General features: G+C 47.1%; 1 protein-coding gene across 4 annotated transcripts in view; it reads left to right on the forward strand.

Annotated features, from left to right (window-relative positions):
- Positions 1–4402: 4402 nt before the first annotated feature.
- The window catches only part of FBXW2 (F-box and WD repeat domain containing 2), a 28151-nt gene continuing 16488 nt past the window's right edge, over positions 4403–16065 (forward strand). The window contains exons 1-3 of one of the 4 annotated variants that reach the window (XM_072727506.1): positions 4403–4530; positions 4635–4743; positions 8381–8890. In XM_072727506.1, coding sequence (XP_072583607.1) covers positions 8401–8890 — 490 coding nt within the window. In that variant the 5' untranslated portion in view covers positions 4403–4530; positions 4635–4743; positions 8381–8400. Of the gene's footprint in view, positions 4531–4609; positions 4744–8380; positions 8891–16065 lie in introns of those variants that run through there. The other 3 variants (XM_072727508.1, XM_072727509.1, XM_072727507.1) reach the window with 3 other exon arrangements.

Consider the following 16065-nt stretch of genomic DNA (forward strand, 5'->3'; position numbering starts at 1 on the left):
CTCCGGGAGCCCTCGAGGCGCGTGCAGTGGCCCCGGGAGATGCAGGACAGCCCGCGGGGTCCGCACCGTCAGGGAGGACGCAGACCGCAGTGCGGAGGGCGTGCACCGTCCTGGGGCTGACGGGGCGGGGGCCCGTGGGGGAGGCCGGTTGCTACCGGTGCCCGGGTGCCCCGGCGGCGAAGCCCCCAGTCACCGTCACCCCTCACCGAGCACCTGCCGCGCGCCAGGCACCGTGCGGCCTCAGTCCATCTGGCCCCTGCAGGAGCCCTTTCCGTAGGTCAGCCCCGACGTGACGGCAGCACCCAGGCATTCCTAACCTGCCCGCCCAGGCGGTCAGTACACGCAGCACGACCGTCATTTGGATTCAGGTCTGCGACATTCCTAAAGCTCACCCCTAAGCACGGGGGATCCTGACTCTCCTCTCTTCCCTCTCGAGGTCCACTGAGCTGGAAAAGAACATCAAAACGAACCCCTGCAATCATGCTCTGGTCCCCTTCCGTCGACTCAAGGCCGATGACCGGCACGTGGAAGAGACCTGAGCTCTCCCAACGCCTATTTTCCCAGATCTCAGATGCTTCCAAGATGCAAGAGACTTGCCTGCATGTCGCCTGTGAGCAACCTCGGGGCTCTGGGAATCCTGGAGTCCAGCTGCCAGGTGATGCCCGCAGGACGCTCAGCGTCATCCCAGTCTAACAGCAACTGAAGTGACGTACTTGGTGCCTGAGACGTTAAGGGTTCGGTGTCCTGCTCGTCAACCTGAGCCTTTGCCCGGGAATGCCTGCTGGCTCCACGGCAGGCCGAGTGCCCATCCCGGGACAGCCATGGTGAGCCCGGAACAAGGTCGAGAACACGAGCCTGCCGAACCGCTTCCCAGCTTGGGCACCTTCTGCGACGGACCCCTGGCCTTTATGCTCAACTCCCGGTGAAGTACGTGGGGGTGTGACGGGCAGTTCACCGACGTCACGGCTCCCCGCAGCGCCCAGGGGGAAACGTGACACGGTCTGGAGCGTGCTCAAGAAACCGGACACCTGGGACCGTGCACGTGCAAGACGTGTGCTCAACATCAGGGAATACGTGTCACCCCCCGGCGGGTGCATTTCTTTCTCCCCAGAGAAACACCATACGGTGACGTTTGGCTTATGTCTCCCTGGGAAGGGTTTCGAATTCCTACCGTGGGCTATGCAAGAACCTTACAGAGTCAGCATATGTCACCCGAACTACCTCCCCACGCATTTTAATCTCAAAATGGCAAACACCACGTAGTCCACGTTAGCCGGAATTAAAGAAACTAAGCATTTGATGTTTGCCATTTCCCGAGGGCAAGAGTGTGTGGGAATTATTCCGAACCCTGCTTCTACCAGCAAGTTTGAGAAAACAAACGACATTCAACACATTTCCATGTTCTTGTCACATAAGCACTTGTCCCGAGCTTTCCGTTTTCAGGCGGGGCTGTTTCATCTTTGTCTTTTCACATGTTGATCTTCCTGCTGCCACTCACAGCACTTTTTGGTGATCCTTTGCCTAGGGGAGTCTCATTGCACTTGGCGCCGTCTTCTCCACCACTGTCATGCAACCTGGGAAAGCTTTACAGTGCGGGAAAATCTAGCCTACAAAAATTCAAATGAAAGGAAAAATTTTAATGCATTCTCAGTTTAACAATTAAATAGGTCTTGTATTTAATTAAATACAAATCCTATTTTGCAATTTTCATTTCTCAGAGCTATAAAGTTTGTTCCCAGATCTCCTCTTGGCTTCCACTTAGACGGTTTGGTTTCTTTGTCCAAGAGAAGGTCAAACAACATGTCTCCAGGCAGCTCCATCTGGGATTTTCAGTTTAATTCATCAAACTCCCACCACACCGGGGTTGAGACATACAGGGTGCTTGGTTTTCTTAATCACCTTCGTACTGCCTTCTCTTTCGCCGAGGTTATCTGGTCTGCGTGCTCACGGCTTCCTAAACTTTTTTGTAATGTTGTCAGTTGCTCTGGCTGCCGAGGCTGCCTATCGCCGACCAAACCAGATTTGCTCTCGAGACCCCACTTCCAAGGCATCATGCTTGGGTTCTCCGTCACATTGTCAGATTTTTATTTTCCATGTTTCAAGCATACGCGATACGGACTCAGGACGCCTGGAGGCCTGGCCATTCTCTACCGCCAGCCGTGCATGTGAACACATACATGTCAGTTTGCTTATCCGACAGACACACAACGAGCAAGGGGAGCAGCAGGCTCTCGCTGAGCAGGGAGCCGGAGGTGCGGCTCGGTCCCAGGACCCCGGGGTCACCACCGGAGCCTGAGGCAGACGCTTAACCTGCTACGCCAGCCGGGCGCCCCGTGTGACGGTCTTGTCTGTATCATGAGCTGTACCTCTTGGACCCGTGTGCTCAATAGGGTAGCCAGCAGCCACATGTGGGTATTTAAATTTAAATTCATGAAAATTGTATTTCCTTGGTCATAGTAGGCATCTGCAAAGTGTTCAATAGTCACCAAGGCTGGTGGCTGCCTTCTTAGACAACGCCAATGGACAAACTAGAGAAGGTCACTGCTCAAAGTCCTACTGGACGGTGCTGGTGGGAGATACGTGTATGTACGGGGTTCGTGAGCCTTTATAGAGACAAAGAGAATTTATGCTCTGAAGGGGCCTCCGTTGAAATGCTATGAGAGCCAGTGACTAGGACTTTAGGCAAGATGCTTAAACTGTTTTTTTTTTCTAAAGATTTTATTTGTTCATGAGACAGAGAGAGAGGCAGAGACACAGGCAGAGGGAGAAGCAGGCTCCATGCAGGGAGCCCGATGTAGGACTTGATCCCAGGACCCCCGGGTCACACCCTGAGCCCAAGGCAGACGCTCAACCAGAGCCCCCCAGGCGTCCCCTTAAACTTCTTTTGGCTTCAGTGTCCCCATCTCTACAAATGAAGGTCATCATACTGACAACTGTGTAGGGCTGCTCTGGGAGCTCAGCACCGTGATGTAGAGAAAGTGATTAGGAGGCCACTGGGGCTCAGTGGTGAAGCGGCTGCCTTGGGCTCAGGGTGTGACCCCAGGGGCTTGGGATTGAGTCCCATGTCGGGCTCCCTGCATGGAGCCTGCTTCTCCCTCTGCCTGGGTCTCTGCCTCTCTCTGTGTCTGAAGGAAGGAAGGGAGGGAGGAAGGAGGGAGGAGGGAGGGAGGTAGGAGGGAGGGAGGGAGGAGGAAGGTGAGGAAGGAGGGAGGGAGGGAGGAGGGAGGTGAGGAAGGAGGGAGGTGAGGAGGGAGGGAGGTGAGGAGGGAGGGAGGGGAGGAGGGTGGGAGGAGGGAGGGAGGGGGGAGGGAGGAGGGATGGAGGAGAGGAAGGAGGGAGGGAGGGAGGAAGGAGGGAGGGGAGGAGGGTGGGAGGAGGGAGGGAGGGGGGAGGGAGGAGGGATGGAGGAGAGGAAGGAGGGACGGAGGGAGGGAGGAGGGAGATGAGGAGGGACGGAGGAGGGAGGGGAGGAGGGAGATGAGGAGGGACGGGGGAGGGATGGAGGGAGGAGAAGAAGGAGGGAGGGACGGAAGGAGGGAGGAGGGATGGAGGGAGGGAGGAAGGAGGGACGGGGGAGGGAGGAGGGAGGGGAGGAGGGACGGGGGAGGGAGGAGGGAGGGAAGGAGGGAGGGAGGAGGGAGGGAGGGATGGAGGGAGGGAGGAAGGAGGGAGGGGAGGAGGGACGGGGAGGGAGGAGGGAAGGACAGAGGGAGGGAGGAGGGATGGAGGGAGGGAGGAAGGAGGGAGGGGGGGAGGGACGGGGAGGGAGGAGGGAAGGACGGAGGGAGGGAGGAGGGATGGAGGGAGGGAGGAGGGAGATGAGGAGGGACGGAGGAGGGACAGAGGGAGGAGAGGAAGGAGGGAGGGAGGAGGGATGGAGGGAGGGAGGAAGGAGGGAGGGGAGGAGGGACGGAGGAGGGACAGAGGGAGGAGAGGAAGGAGGGAGGGAGGAAGGAGGGAGATGAGGGACGGAGGAGGGAGGGGAGGAGGGAGATGAGGAGGGACGGAGGAGGGACAGAGGGAGGAGAGGAAGGAGGGAGGGAGGAGGGAGGGAGGAGGGAAGGAGGGAGGAGGGACGGAGGAGGGACAGAGGGACGGAGGAGGGAGGGGGGTGCGGGCCGATGCCGGTGCCCGCACACACAGGCCCAGCAGGGTCACGGGGCAGGTACCGAGGTTCCCGCGCGCAGAGGGAAGCAGCCCAGGGCGGGAGAGGCCGCCCCCCCTCCCCCCCGCCTTCCTCCCGTCCCCCCCGCGCGGAGGCGTGTGCGCGCCCGGCTGCCCCGCGAGGACCGACGCCCCGGCGCCCGGCCCCCTCCGCGGGCAGGTCGGGCGGAGCAGGAGGCCCGCGCCGCCGCCGCCGGTGGTCCCCGCCGCACTGCGCATGCTCCATGCTCCCCCCCGCCCCCCCCGCCGGAAGTGCGGCCGCGTCCGCCGGGCGCCCGGGCGGAGGGACGCGCGGAGATGACGCAGGCGGCGCCGGAAGCCGCTCCCCCGTGAGGCTGCAGACCCGAGCGGCGGCCGCTGGTCCAGGTCCGTGTGCGAGGCGGGGCCGGGCCGGGCCGCGGAGGGCTGTCGGGCGCCCGCGCCGCCGCTGACCCGCCGCGCCGCCGGCCGTTGTGTGTCTCTCCCTGCAGGCGCCATGGCTGCGGAGCGGACCCGGCCGCTGCGAGGCTCCGGCGGCCCGAGCGCGCGTCGTCGCTGTGAGCCCGGCGCGAGGTCCCGGGCCCCGGGGCGCTCGCTCAGGTCAGTGCTGCGCGGCCCGCGACTGCGCGGGGCCCGGGGCGGGCGGGCGGGCGGCTCCTACCCGACGAGCTGCAGGCGCCGCGCGGGGGGCTGCGGGCGGCCCGAGAACGAGCCGTGCGCTCCCGGGCCTCGGGCGCACCGGGGGCCGCCGCCGCCGCCTCGCGAACGCGCGGGAGACACGGGCGCCCGCGTGCCCCGACGCCGACCCGAGGGGCTCCCGCCCGGCGCCCCTGCGTACCCGGGCCGGGCCGCGGAGCCGAGGGACACGCGCGCGCCACCTTCCCCCGCGCGCCCGCGTCTGACGAGCCGGGGGGGGGGGGGGGTCCTGCTTCGGGGCCGCGGCCGCGCCTGCGGGTCCCGGGGCGCTCGCTCCGCCTCCCGCCGCAGGCTCCCGCTCTGTTGACTCGGGCCCGGCCGCCGGTGCGGTCCTGTCTGTGCGGCGCTGCAGGCCCCGGAGCCCCCGGCGGTGGGTGTCGGGACCGGGCCTCTCCCCGCCCCCTTCGGAGCCTCGCGGAGGCCGATCCCGGCGGAGGACGTTCGGGCCCCACGTCCGTCACTGCCCTCACTCGTGAAATCAAACCCGAGTGAGCGTGGGCCCTTCGGTTCTTCTTCCACGTGTTTTAAGCCGTTTTAAGGGAAGCTCCACGGTAAGGATCGTAGGGCTGGACGGGACGTCAGTGGCCCCGCCTGCCCCGGCCTTAGGGTGGCCCCAGCCCCCCAGGCAGGCCGCCTAGCGATGAAGCGCAGAGATGCCGCTGGAGTTGCCGTAGACGAGGATGTCCTCGAATTGCCGATTTCCACGACTCTCAAAGTGAGGGGTCGCTTCCATTTCACACACGGAACTGAGGTTCACAAGCTGGTCCCGGGGACGCCCGCTCAGTGGTGAGCCCCGGGGCTCGGAGGTGGAGCGGCTGCCTCCGGGGCCCGTCCCGGGATGGAGTCCCACGTCGGGCTCCCTGCGTGGAGCCTGCTTCTCCCTGTGTCTCTCTCTGTCGCTCATGAATGAATAAATTAAAAGTCTTAAGTAAAAAAAATTTAAAAAAAGGAATTGGTCAGAGATGCCCAGGGTCCCACAGAAAGTGGCTGAATCTGTTAAAAGATTCGACTGACTCCGGAGCATCTTCATTTACCTCACTTCTGCCTGTGCCCTCGACTGTCCCAGCCCTGGGAATCTCAGTCCATTCTGGGCGCAGCTCTTACATCTCTGGAAAGCTCCGGTGGAATTGAAATCCCTGGGGCTGCCAGAACTCGACAAAGGGGTCACTTTAGACCTGTGACCTTAAGAAAGTTCCCTCCAAAGTCCCTTGATTTTTTTTTTTTTTAAGAAAAGTAAAAACTGGTGTTTTTTAATAGCACAGAGTGGGGGGAAAGTTACCAGGGGTTAAGAGAATATATGAACCTCAGAAACGGCTGCGAGGTGCTCTGCCATTTTAAAGGTGCTCATTGGAAAGTGTGTCCCATCATCTTCCCAGTGTCACGAGTACATCAATTTGACAATCTGTAGGATATTTCTTAGTTTTTGTCAGTGGCGGGAACCTGATAATGTTTTCGTGGATATTATAAATTTGCCTTGTAGTAATTTAAATAGTAATTTAGCCTACAGAGCATTCAGTGGTGGATGTGTGGGTACTTGTGTGTGTGTAGGTTGTGAGAGAGGAGGGCTCCCCTCCTCCATGGTTTTTCAATGCAAAAAGCATTGATTCTTGGGCAGATGTTTGGGTGTATGTTTTTAATTGGCCAGTATTAATTAGCCATTGAGACATTTTGTGAATGTCCACAGAAAAGGATTGCTTTGCCTTTTGCTGTGCATGATTTTTTTAAAGTAAAAAATTTCCAGAAATGTTACAGATAGAGTGTCACTTGGATTCAGAAGGAGGAGGCTTGTTAGCTCGTGTTGTTGATAAAACTTTTGGTGAACTGATTATTTTTTGGCTGTTGTGTAAATCCTTAAGCTAATAAATGCTGCCTAGCCCAAGCCCTGAGGATTCCAGAGGATTATTTTAAAGTCCATTCGCTGTTCCAGAACCAAAACTATCAGATGATATAATTGGAAGATTTGGTTGCTTTTACTGTTTTATATCTGATGACATTCCTGCCAAATTTGATATTGGGAAATTAATGAAAATGATTTTAACTGATCTTACATGAACAAAGTTGGAAAATGAGATCTGGCTTTTGTTGTAGACCTGGTCTAGGTGACATATATGGGAAGGAATTTATTTTCCTCTTCCACATTAAGTTGGATTTTTTTTTTTTTCAATTAGTATGAGAGTCTGTGGGAAATTAAGTGGTTAGAAGGAAAGTTTTTTTTTTAATTATGGAAATGTTTAAACATATGATAATAAAGAGAATAAAAAAAATCCCCCGTGTACTGATCATCTAGCACTAACATCTATCAACATATAACCAACCTTGGGAAAGATGTTTTTTACTGATTTGGGGTTTTGTTTTGTTTTGTTTTGTTTTGTTTTCATTAGTCCCTCCTGTTAAAAGTGGGTTGACACCTTGACACCGTATGTAATGCTGTATATTTGTAAGGTTTTTTTGTTGTTGTTCCATTTGGTCCGGGAGCAATTTGTCATTCTCCTAAAGGAGAAGATGGTATAATCAGGTAGTCACAGTGCCTTCAGATTTTTATGCCCAGGCTGTGATTCTCCTGGTTATGGCTCTCGTTAGAGAGACAGGTTGGTGCGGTTGGAAGAGTACTAAGGGTGAGAGCACTGACCTCCTGACCTCCAGGCCCTTCGGGTGCTACTTTAATCGCTCTGTTGACTAGAGGCAAATCACTTACCTGCTCTTTTAACATCCTCCTCTGCAAAAGTGCAGATGATGCTACCTGGTTTTTTTGGAAGCATCAGGATTACTAAATTGACTTATTTGCGCAGGCTTCCTTGGCCTTTACTGCTCTCTATGGCACATGGCTAAGAGTTGTCACCAGCTCACATGAAGCTTATAAAAACTATGTAAGGCCACGTAAGGCGTTTGGTGATTCATGTTCTAACAGGCAGTGCCATAAAAGAAGTAGAAGAACCAGAATACCTGAGCCATATAACTTATTACATCTGGTTATTTTTCTTCCCCAAACCGTTTTTGCCTGAACATCTATTGAAAAGCCTGTACCCGGTTTTGTGATTTTGGTAACAGGTCAGGCTGTGCCTGGCATGATAACTAATGTTTCCAGTTAACTGCTCAGGAGACTTGCCTTCTGGTTGTTCCCTGCTGGTGCTTATTTTTGTGATTTTAGTACCCAAATAGAATGTATTAAGGAAATAGTGTTATGATGGTTTTGATGGGGTGGGGTGGGGAGAAGTATATTATGTGTAATAAAGTATTTTATAATGAATGGATATTTTGTGAATCTTTTACTGTGAAGATGCATGTTAGCATGTGCTAGACTTCAAAAGGAGCAAGTCACATACCCGTACATAAGTCTCACTGGCTTGTTTCAGAGGTCACGATTTATTAAAGTATGTTTTCTCAAATGTATATTCCTTTGTGTGCATGGAAGATTTTCAAATGCAGTGTATTAACTGTAAAGTTGTAATACCGAGTTTTTTACACTAATTTTCATTTGTTAGCAGTCTTGCTTGAACAGTCTTTTTGAGCAGAACTAATACAATATTTTGATGTGCCACAGGTAAATTTTTCCATAACCTTATGGAGAGAAAGGACTTTGAGACATGGCTTGATAACATTTCTGTTACATTTCTTTCTCTGACGGACTTGCAGAAAAATGAAACTCTGGATCACCTGATTAGTCTGAGTGGGGCAGTCCAGCTCAGGCATCTCTCCAATAACCTGGAGACTCTCCTCAAGCGGGACTTCCTCAAACTCCTTCCCCTGGAGCTCAGTTTTTATTTGTTAAAATGGCTCGATCCTCAGACTTTACTCACTTGCTGCCTCGTCTCTAAACAGTGGAATAAGGTGATAAGTGCCTGTACAGAGGTGTGGCAGACTGCGTGTAAAAATTTGGGCTGGCAGATAGATGATTCTGTTCAGGACGCTTTGCACTGGAAGAAGGTTTATTTGAAGGCTATTTTGAGAATGAAGCAACTGGAGGACCATGAAGCCTTTGAGACCTCATCATTAATTGGACACAGTGCCAGAGTGTATGCACTTTACTATAAAGATGGACTTCTCTGTACAGGTAAGAGACCCTGGAACTGTTCTCTTGTTTTGCATTTCATAGGGTATAACCTTAGAAATAGGACAAACCACTCCTTAGGCTTGAGGAGTATTAATTATATGAGGTATCTATAGGGGCATTCCGCCCCCCCACACCCACCCCCCGCCCTTCCTGGGTGGTTTTACCTCTCTTTATTCTCTTTCCCTCTAGAAAATAAATCATTTTTATAAAACTTTATGAGAAGAAAGCTCCAGGTATTCTTCTAAATGTGATGTAAATCAGAAAGCTGTGACTATTTTTTTCAGTGTTTTTCCCCCTCAATGTACAGTTCTTCATGTTGGTTAAAATTTTTTTCTATCAGTAGTGTTTTTTGAGAAAAACCAGTGGAAAAATTGGTGTCTAGACCTAGCAAGTAGTTAGATCATCTTGGAAAAATTACTTAACCTTTCTGTGTTTGTTTCCTTGTCTATAAAATATGGGAAGAGAAGTATTTTTCTCTTGCTGTAAATTCCTGTGGTTCTAAGAGGAATTAGTAGACATTGGGGATAGAAACAAAGACATATCTTAACCCTAAGCAATTAAGTAGCTATATAACAAACATAATAATCGTATCTTCTAATTATAATAGGTATATGTTTCTGCATTTAATTAGTGCACATTTTGGGCAATACATTTTGAAAGGCACTGTAAGTAGTTCTTAGGCAACATCTAGAATGGTTCCAGGCAGTTCTAATCAATGATCCCAATGCCTATTCACTTTCACTCTGTATAATATTTAGGGATACTTGGTGTTCTTTCTTCAAGATAATTTCTTTTTTTTTTTTTTTAATATTTATTTATGAGAGAGGGGAAGCACAAGCGGGAGGGGTTAAGGGAGAGGGAGAATCTGAAGCAGAGTCTATGCTGAGCGTGGAGCCCGACACAGGGTTTGATCTCACAACCCTGAGACCACAACCTAAGCCGAAAACCAAGAGTCAGATGCTTAACCAGCCGTGCCACCAGATGCCCCCAAGAAAATTTCTAATAAACGTTTGAGTATTACCTAAAATACATAGTTGCCTTTTTTAATAGCGTATATTATTGCTTTGTATAAATATATCATTATTTACCCAATTCAATGTTAATGCATATTGTTTTTTTGTTTTGATGAATATTTTGGTTCGCATTTTTTCTCCTAAATTATTTACTTAGAATCCTCAAAGTAGAATCACAAATCCAGAAATATGAATGATTTTAAAGCACCTCTTACTGTCCTTTTCAGAGAGATTGATTTGGTGCCATGGCCACAGCAAGTTTTAAATAACCTGCTTCTCCTTCAGAGCTCTGACAGACTCAATTTTAATATTTTTGAGAAGAATGATTTCTCAAGGATATGTATTTTTTCTCATGTGGTCATATAGTCTCTGAAATACCAGACACGTTGCCAATTTTATGAAATAAACATTAAATTTAAGCCATTTCATGGTTTTGTTTATCATCCTAAAGTTACTCTATGCTTACATTAGTCCCTGTCCTATAGGCCAGATTATTGGAACAGCGTCATCATCCTTTTATAGTTTAAAGTACTTTCCCAGTTGGGGCGATGGCTTTTCTGTGTCCTTTTTGTCTTAGGATCAATGGCAGGTAATTTTTAAAGACTAAGATAAAGTATTACCTTTGAGATTTGTGCTCATTTGCACTTAGGTAAATACTGGCAGTTGACTTATTTTCAGAACCACATTGAGCTTTTTTTAAAAAAATTCTCATTAAACTTAGTTTTTTTTTTTTTTTTTTAAGATTTTATTTATTTATTCATGAGACACTCAGAGAGAGAGGCAGAGATGTAGACAGAGGGAGAAGCAGGCTCCACTCAGGGAGCCCGATGCGGGACTCGATCCCGGGACCCCGGGGTCATGCCCTGGGCCGAAGGCAGGCTCTAAACCGCCGAGCCACCCAGGGATTCCCCCTAAACTTGACTTTTGAAATGCTGTACAACTTTAGTTACTTGGAGTAGAAGTGAATGGGACACATACACTGAATTCTTTAACTGCGTGGAAAGTTAATATCTGCAATAACTGCGAACCCAACTCTGCATTTTAAGGTTATTCTCTACGTGGGTCTATATTTTGTATGTTTTGTTCTGATTAAATTCATCAGGTTTGCATATTGAAAACCATGCTCTATCTACTGAAAATAATCCAAAGCATTAGTTTAATTTTCCTAGTAGCAGCATCCCTGTGACTGTAACCAATGAGAGAAGTATTTGCTACAAAAGTATTCATGTATTTGTTTCTTGCTCTTACTGAAGAGCTTGTGTTTTCTCTATGGTTGAATTACGAAATTCTGAATTTGGCAATAAGCTTACAGTGACATCTTTAGGCCGTTGAACAAGCAATAAAATAATATTACCAAAAAGATTGATGCCTGATGCTAAAAATTAACATAGTATAGTGAATTAGGTAGTTATCCTTCTTAATTCTGACATGGTAAGAGAAGAACTTGTTCTGCTCTGTGCCATTCAGTAGGTGTTTATAAAATGACTTCTGTGAAAGACAATGTGAGTGCATACATGGATAAATTAGAAAAGTTCTCTGCTCAGAGAATGTACACATTGGTATCAGGAAGGTAACCTGATTCAGTAAAAGTCTCCATGTAGTCAACACTTGCCCAGAACACCTTCCTTTCTGGAGAGTATAGCTGCTGCTCCACTGTAGTGAATTATTGTCATGTGGGATTTAAGCTCAGATCTTATGTTAAGAGAAGTCCCAAATCTAGATTTTTTTGCAATATTCTGATTTCTTATTTTTATTTTTTTAGTGTGCTGATTTTTAAGTATTATTTGCATTTTTAAAATATTGTGGTTGGGTCATATTCAGTCTGCAAGGTATCATATTGTGACCTTGGCTTATAGTTGAGTAAGAAAATAATATCTATACAAGAGGTGCCTCCATTAGCAAAAATTGAGCAGTGTTTATGGTTGAATCTTGGAGAATGGGTAGATTTTCGAGAGATGAGAATAAGCGCTTTCCAGTAGGAAGGTCATCATTAGCAAAGTTGTGGAAAAAAGGGCTAAACGTGGAGCACATAGGAAAGTAAAGAAAATTCAATTTAGCTGAACTCAGGATATAAGTAGAGACCCTATTAGAAGAGAGTCTTAGAATCTTCTTTTTTTTTTTTTTTAAGATTTTATTTATTTATTCATGAGAGATACAGAGGGAGGCAGAGGGAGAAGCAGGCTCCCCATGGGGAGCCTGATGCAGGATCACACCCTGAGCCAAAGGCAGATGCTCAACCAGAGCCACCCAGGTGTCCCAAGAAATTCTTAGAATATAAGCTGAAGAATTGGCTTGAGGTGTATTATAAAAACCTTACATATTGGGAGTGTGAGTTTGGACAGTTTTCTGTAAGCAGTAAGAAAAAAACGATTAACTGAGCCTTAATAGAGAAAACTACCGTAAAACAAAACAAAACAAAAGAAAAAAACAATGAAAGGGCAGCAAAAGGGCTAGGATCAGGTTCCAAGTAGACCAGTGTTTCTTATTTCTGTCAAACTCAGGTCCTCTTTTTATTACATATTTTACAATATTCTCTTACTGTGAAGTAAAATCCATAGAAATAACTTACCTGCATATACAAATATTTCAGAAAATCAATATAATACCTAAACTCTGATCAGAGGAGAAATAAAAAGATAGTAACTTGGGGATCCCTAGGTGGCGCAGCGGTTTGGCGCCTGCCTTTGGCCCAGGGCGCGATCCTGGAGACCCGGGATCAAATCCCACATCGGGCTCCCGGTGCATGGAGCCTGCTTCTCCCTCTGCCTGTGTCTCTGCCTCTCTCTCTCTCTGACTATCATAAATAAAAATTAAAAAAAAAAAATGTTTAGAACATTAAAAAAAAAAAAAAGTAACTTAAAATACTACACATTGAACATGTACTCAAGCACAGCGGAGCCAGAAGACAGAAGTGTAATCAGATGTTGGCACCTGTGTGTGTACTGTTGTCACGAACACATCAGACACAAATGCCAGATGTTGTACCATCAGTGATGGAACCTCAAGTGGTGAAAAACTCTTAGCAGAGTCCCCAACAGAGCAAAGTACATTTTCCCTCAATCTACCTGGTACTCACACTCAGGAAATTTAGAATAAACTCCATGCTTTGTAAAATAGGCCCGAGGCTCAGACAACTAAGCATAAGCTCTTCACTGGGGATATAGAGCAGACTCTTTAAGAGGCCGTGCAGGATACGAGACTGTTCTTTCTGTGCACTACCCCGAGCATTGCAGGATGTCTGGTGTTTCTAGCCTTGCCCAGTAGAGGCTAGTAATGCCCTCTTGTCCCCAGATTATTGTGACAATTGAAATCACCCCTACAAATTTCTAAAGTGTTCCTTCAGGAGATGATACTAATTCTATTTGAGACCCTCTGACATACACAAATCCAGAGTTTCTAAAAGTATTAAGCTGTTACAGTTTAGGTAAAAGTAAATAGATCAAGATTTAGGACAGCAAGGGCAGAGATTTTTTAAAGGAGCAGTTAAATGGAAGAGGAGCTATTGAAATGGAATTGACAGGATTCGGCAGTGGATTGAGTATGTGGCAAGGAAAGGATCGATTTCAAAAATGACTGAGATTTCTAGCTATATATACACCTGAGAAGTTAGTCGTACTAGCAACAAGAATAGGAAATGAAGGAATGAATTTTATAGGGTAGAGGGAGTTCAATTTGGGATGAACTTAATGCAGTTGGATATGAGTGGAGGTTAGCACAGGTGTCTGGAAGTGTAACATCTGAGCTTTGGGGAGTAGCACAGAGCTACAGCAAAAGGTTAAGGGGTTAGTCACACCACAGCTATGGCTGGAACAGTGAAGTTTTACAAGGAGATGGAAAGGAAGAAGAATAGAGCTTAGGATGGGTACTTGAAGAGCGTACTTAGAGGGTAAGAGGTAAAGACGCAGAATGATGAAGACTTTCAAGAAAGACATTGAAAATTGCCTGTATCAAAGAGGGAGCGGCAAATGTTCGTTTGGTCGTCAGAGTCAGATGCCTGTGAGAGGCAGCTGAGACCTGAGATCTGATTCTACCAGTTAAATTATTTAAACTTCGCTTGATTCTATACTTTACTTCATTTAAGTTGTAACTCTATTTCCTGCTTACCTTTTTGTTATATACCCATCCTTGTCAATACTTATATCAAAGTATTGTTTTCATCCTCTTTCCTGAATTGAGAGGTCTTGTTTTTTCTTTCATATAGTGAAAAATAGTCTCCATTTATTTAGTCCCCTTTCATCTCTGGGCTGCATCATTAATGACCTGCTGCTAGTCAGCGCAGCAAACGGGAGTCCACGGGGAAAGTTGAAATAAAGCTAAACAGGAGTGGAGACTAATGGCCCCTGGAGGCTGGCAGTGAAGAGTAGACTAGCACCACTATAGAATGGAACTGAAATCAACCTAATTGTTTTCTGATGTTTCTTTAGGGTGTAAACCTGAATCTTTTTTTTTTTTTTTTTTTTTTACTATTTTTAACAATATTTTCCTATATAAACCACTTTAATTAGGATCATTTCCCTTTATTTTGTTTTTATCAAATTGTGGTAAAGTACACACAAGATTGAAGAGCCAATTGTGCCACTTCCTAGAACACCTAAATAATTACTTTTAAGTGTGTAGTTCAGATTATCTAGACATACCATCCAGTATAGTAGCCATAGGCAACATAAGGCTTTTGAACTCTTTGAGATGTGACTAGTCCAAACTGAGATGTGAAATGGGAAATACTCAATGGATTTTAAAGACTTAGAATATAAAATAATTCATTAATAATTTTTTATATTAATGACATGTTGAAATTATGATATTTTTGATATATTGAGCTAATGAGATTAGAATAATTTTTTTTACTTTTTAAAGTAAATAGTAAATTATATTTTCGATTTTCAGTTATATATGTAATTACTTCTGTAGTTTGTATTATGTTTCTATTGGGCAGAGCTGTTTCCAAAGATTTAATTTTAAATAATCTCTACACCTAACATAGGGCTTGAACTCACAACCCCAAGATCAAGAGTCACATGCTTTATCAAGCCAGCCCAGTGCCATTCCCCAGATGATTCTGATGTCTCATATGACCATTGAGAATCACCCACCAAGTCCCGTCCCTTGTTTTATCAAGAAGAAACTGAGTCTCTAAATAGAGTGACAACAAACACAGTCTTCATTTGTGTGTTCTAGTGTTGGTCCGGGTTGAAATTCATCTTCTGCCCTTTTCGTAAGTGGTAGTTAATTTGTCTGAAACAATGGCTTTTCACCAGCTCTTAAAGGTAGAATTGTGGCCAGCTTCATACAGTCATTTCATCTTTTCCCAAACTGGTCATTTGGTGCTTTCCTGCATACTGTGTCTTTGTCATAGTGACTTATTTTTTGTATTCTCTATACATCTGTATCAATTCTTATTATACTTTATTATAAAGGTAAGTTGCATGACTGATTTAATCTTTAGATTTTTAAACATGATTAAAGCTAATCCTGAATTATCAGCACAATCAGTATAATATTTTTGTCAGACACAGAAATAAAACCCACGTTTTCTGCAGAATTTTTTTTTTTTTTTTTTTAAATTTATGATAGTCACAGAGAGAGAGAGAGAAAGCCAGAGACACAGGCAGAGGGAGAAGCAGGCTCCATGCACCGGGAGCCGGACGCGGATATGATCCCGGGTCTCCAGGATCTTGCCCTGGGCCAAAGGCAGGCGCTAAATCGCTGCGCCACCCAGGGATCCCTTTCTGCAGAATCTTAAGCGGCTTCACAAACTCATTGTTGAGTGTTGTCAGTATCTGGGAGTAATTTATCCATGGTTTTCTTAGAGGTTCACATTTTGGAACGGGTCAAAGAATTAGCAATTAGCCTTTGGAGAAGTTAATCCAAGACCTGAGGCTTATCTTTGACTTACCTTACTTAGTGTAGAATACATTCCAGCAGACAGTTTTACTATTAAGCATTGTTTATTTGCTTAAGGTTGGTGGGTCATGGATAGGCAGGTAAATGTACACGTGCAGTCAAAGGTAAATACCCATCATTTCAAGCTCAAATCAGAAAGCCCATGATAATCAAAGATTATGAAATTTTACAAGTGGAAGCACCAAGGGATGTTTTAATCTAGTACTCTTCTATAGCCTGCAAAGTTAAGGGAAAGGGACTAAACCAGAAAGGTTGCAT

This window comes from Vulpes vulpes, chromosome 12 (assembly GCF_048418805.1).
Source record: "Vulpes vulpes isolate BD-2025 chromosome 12, VulVul3, whole genome shotgun sequence".
Taxonomy (NCBI): Eukaryota; Metazoa; Chordata; class Mammalia; order Carnivora; family Canidae; genus Vulpes; species Vulpes vulpes.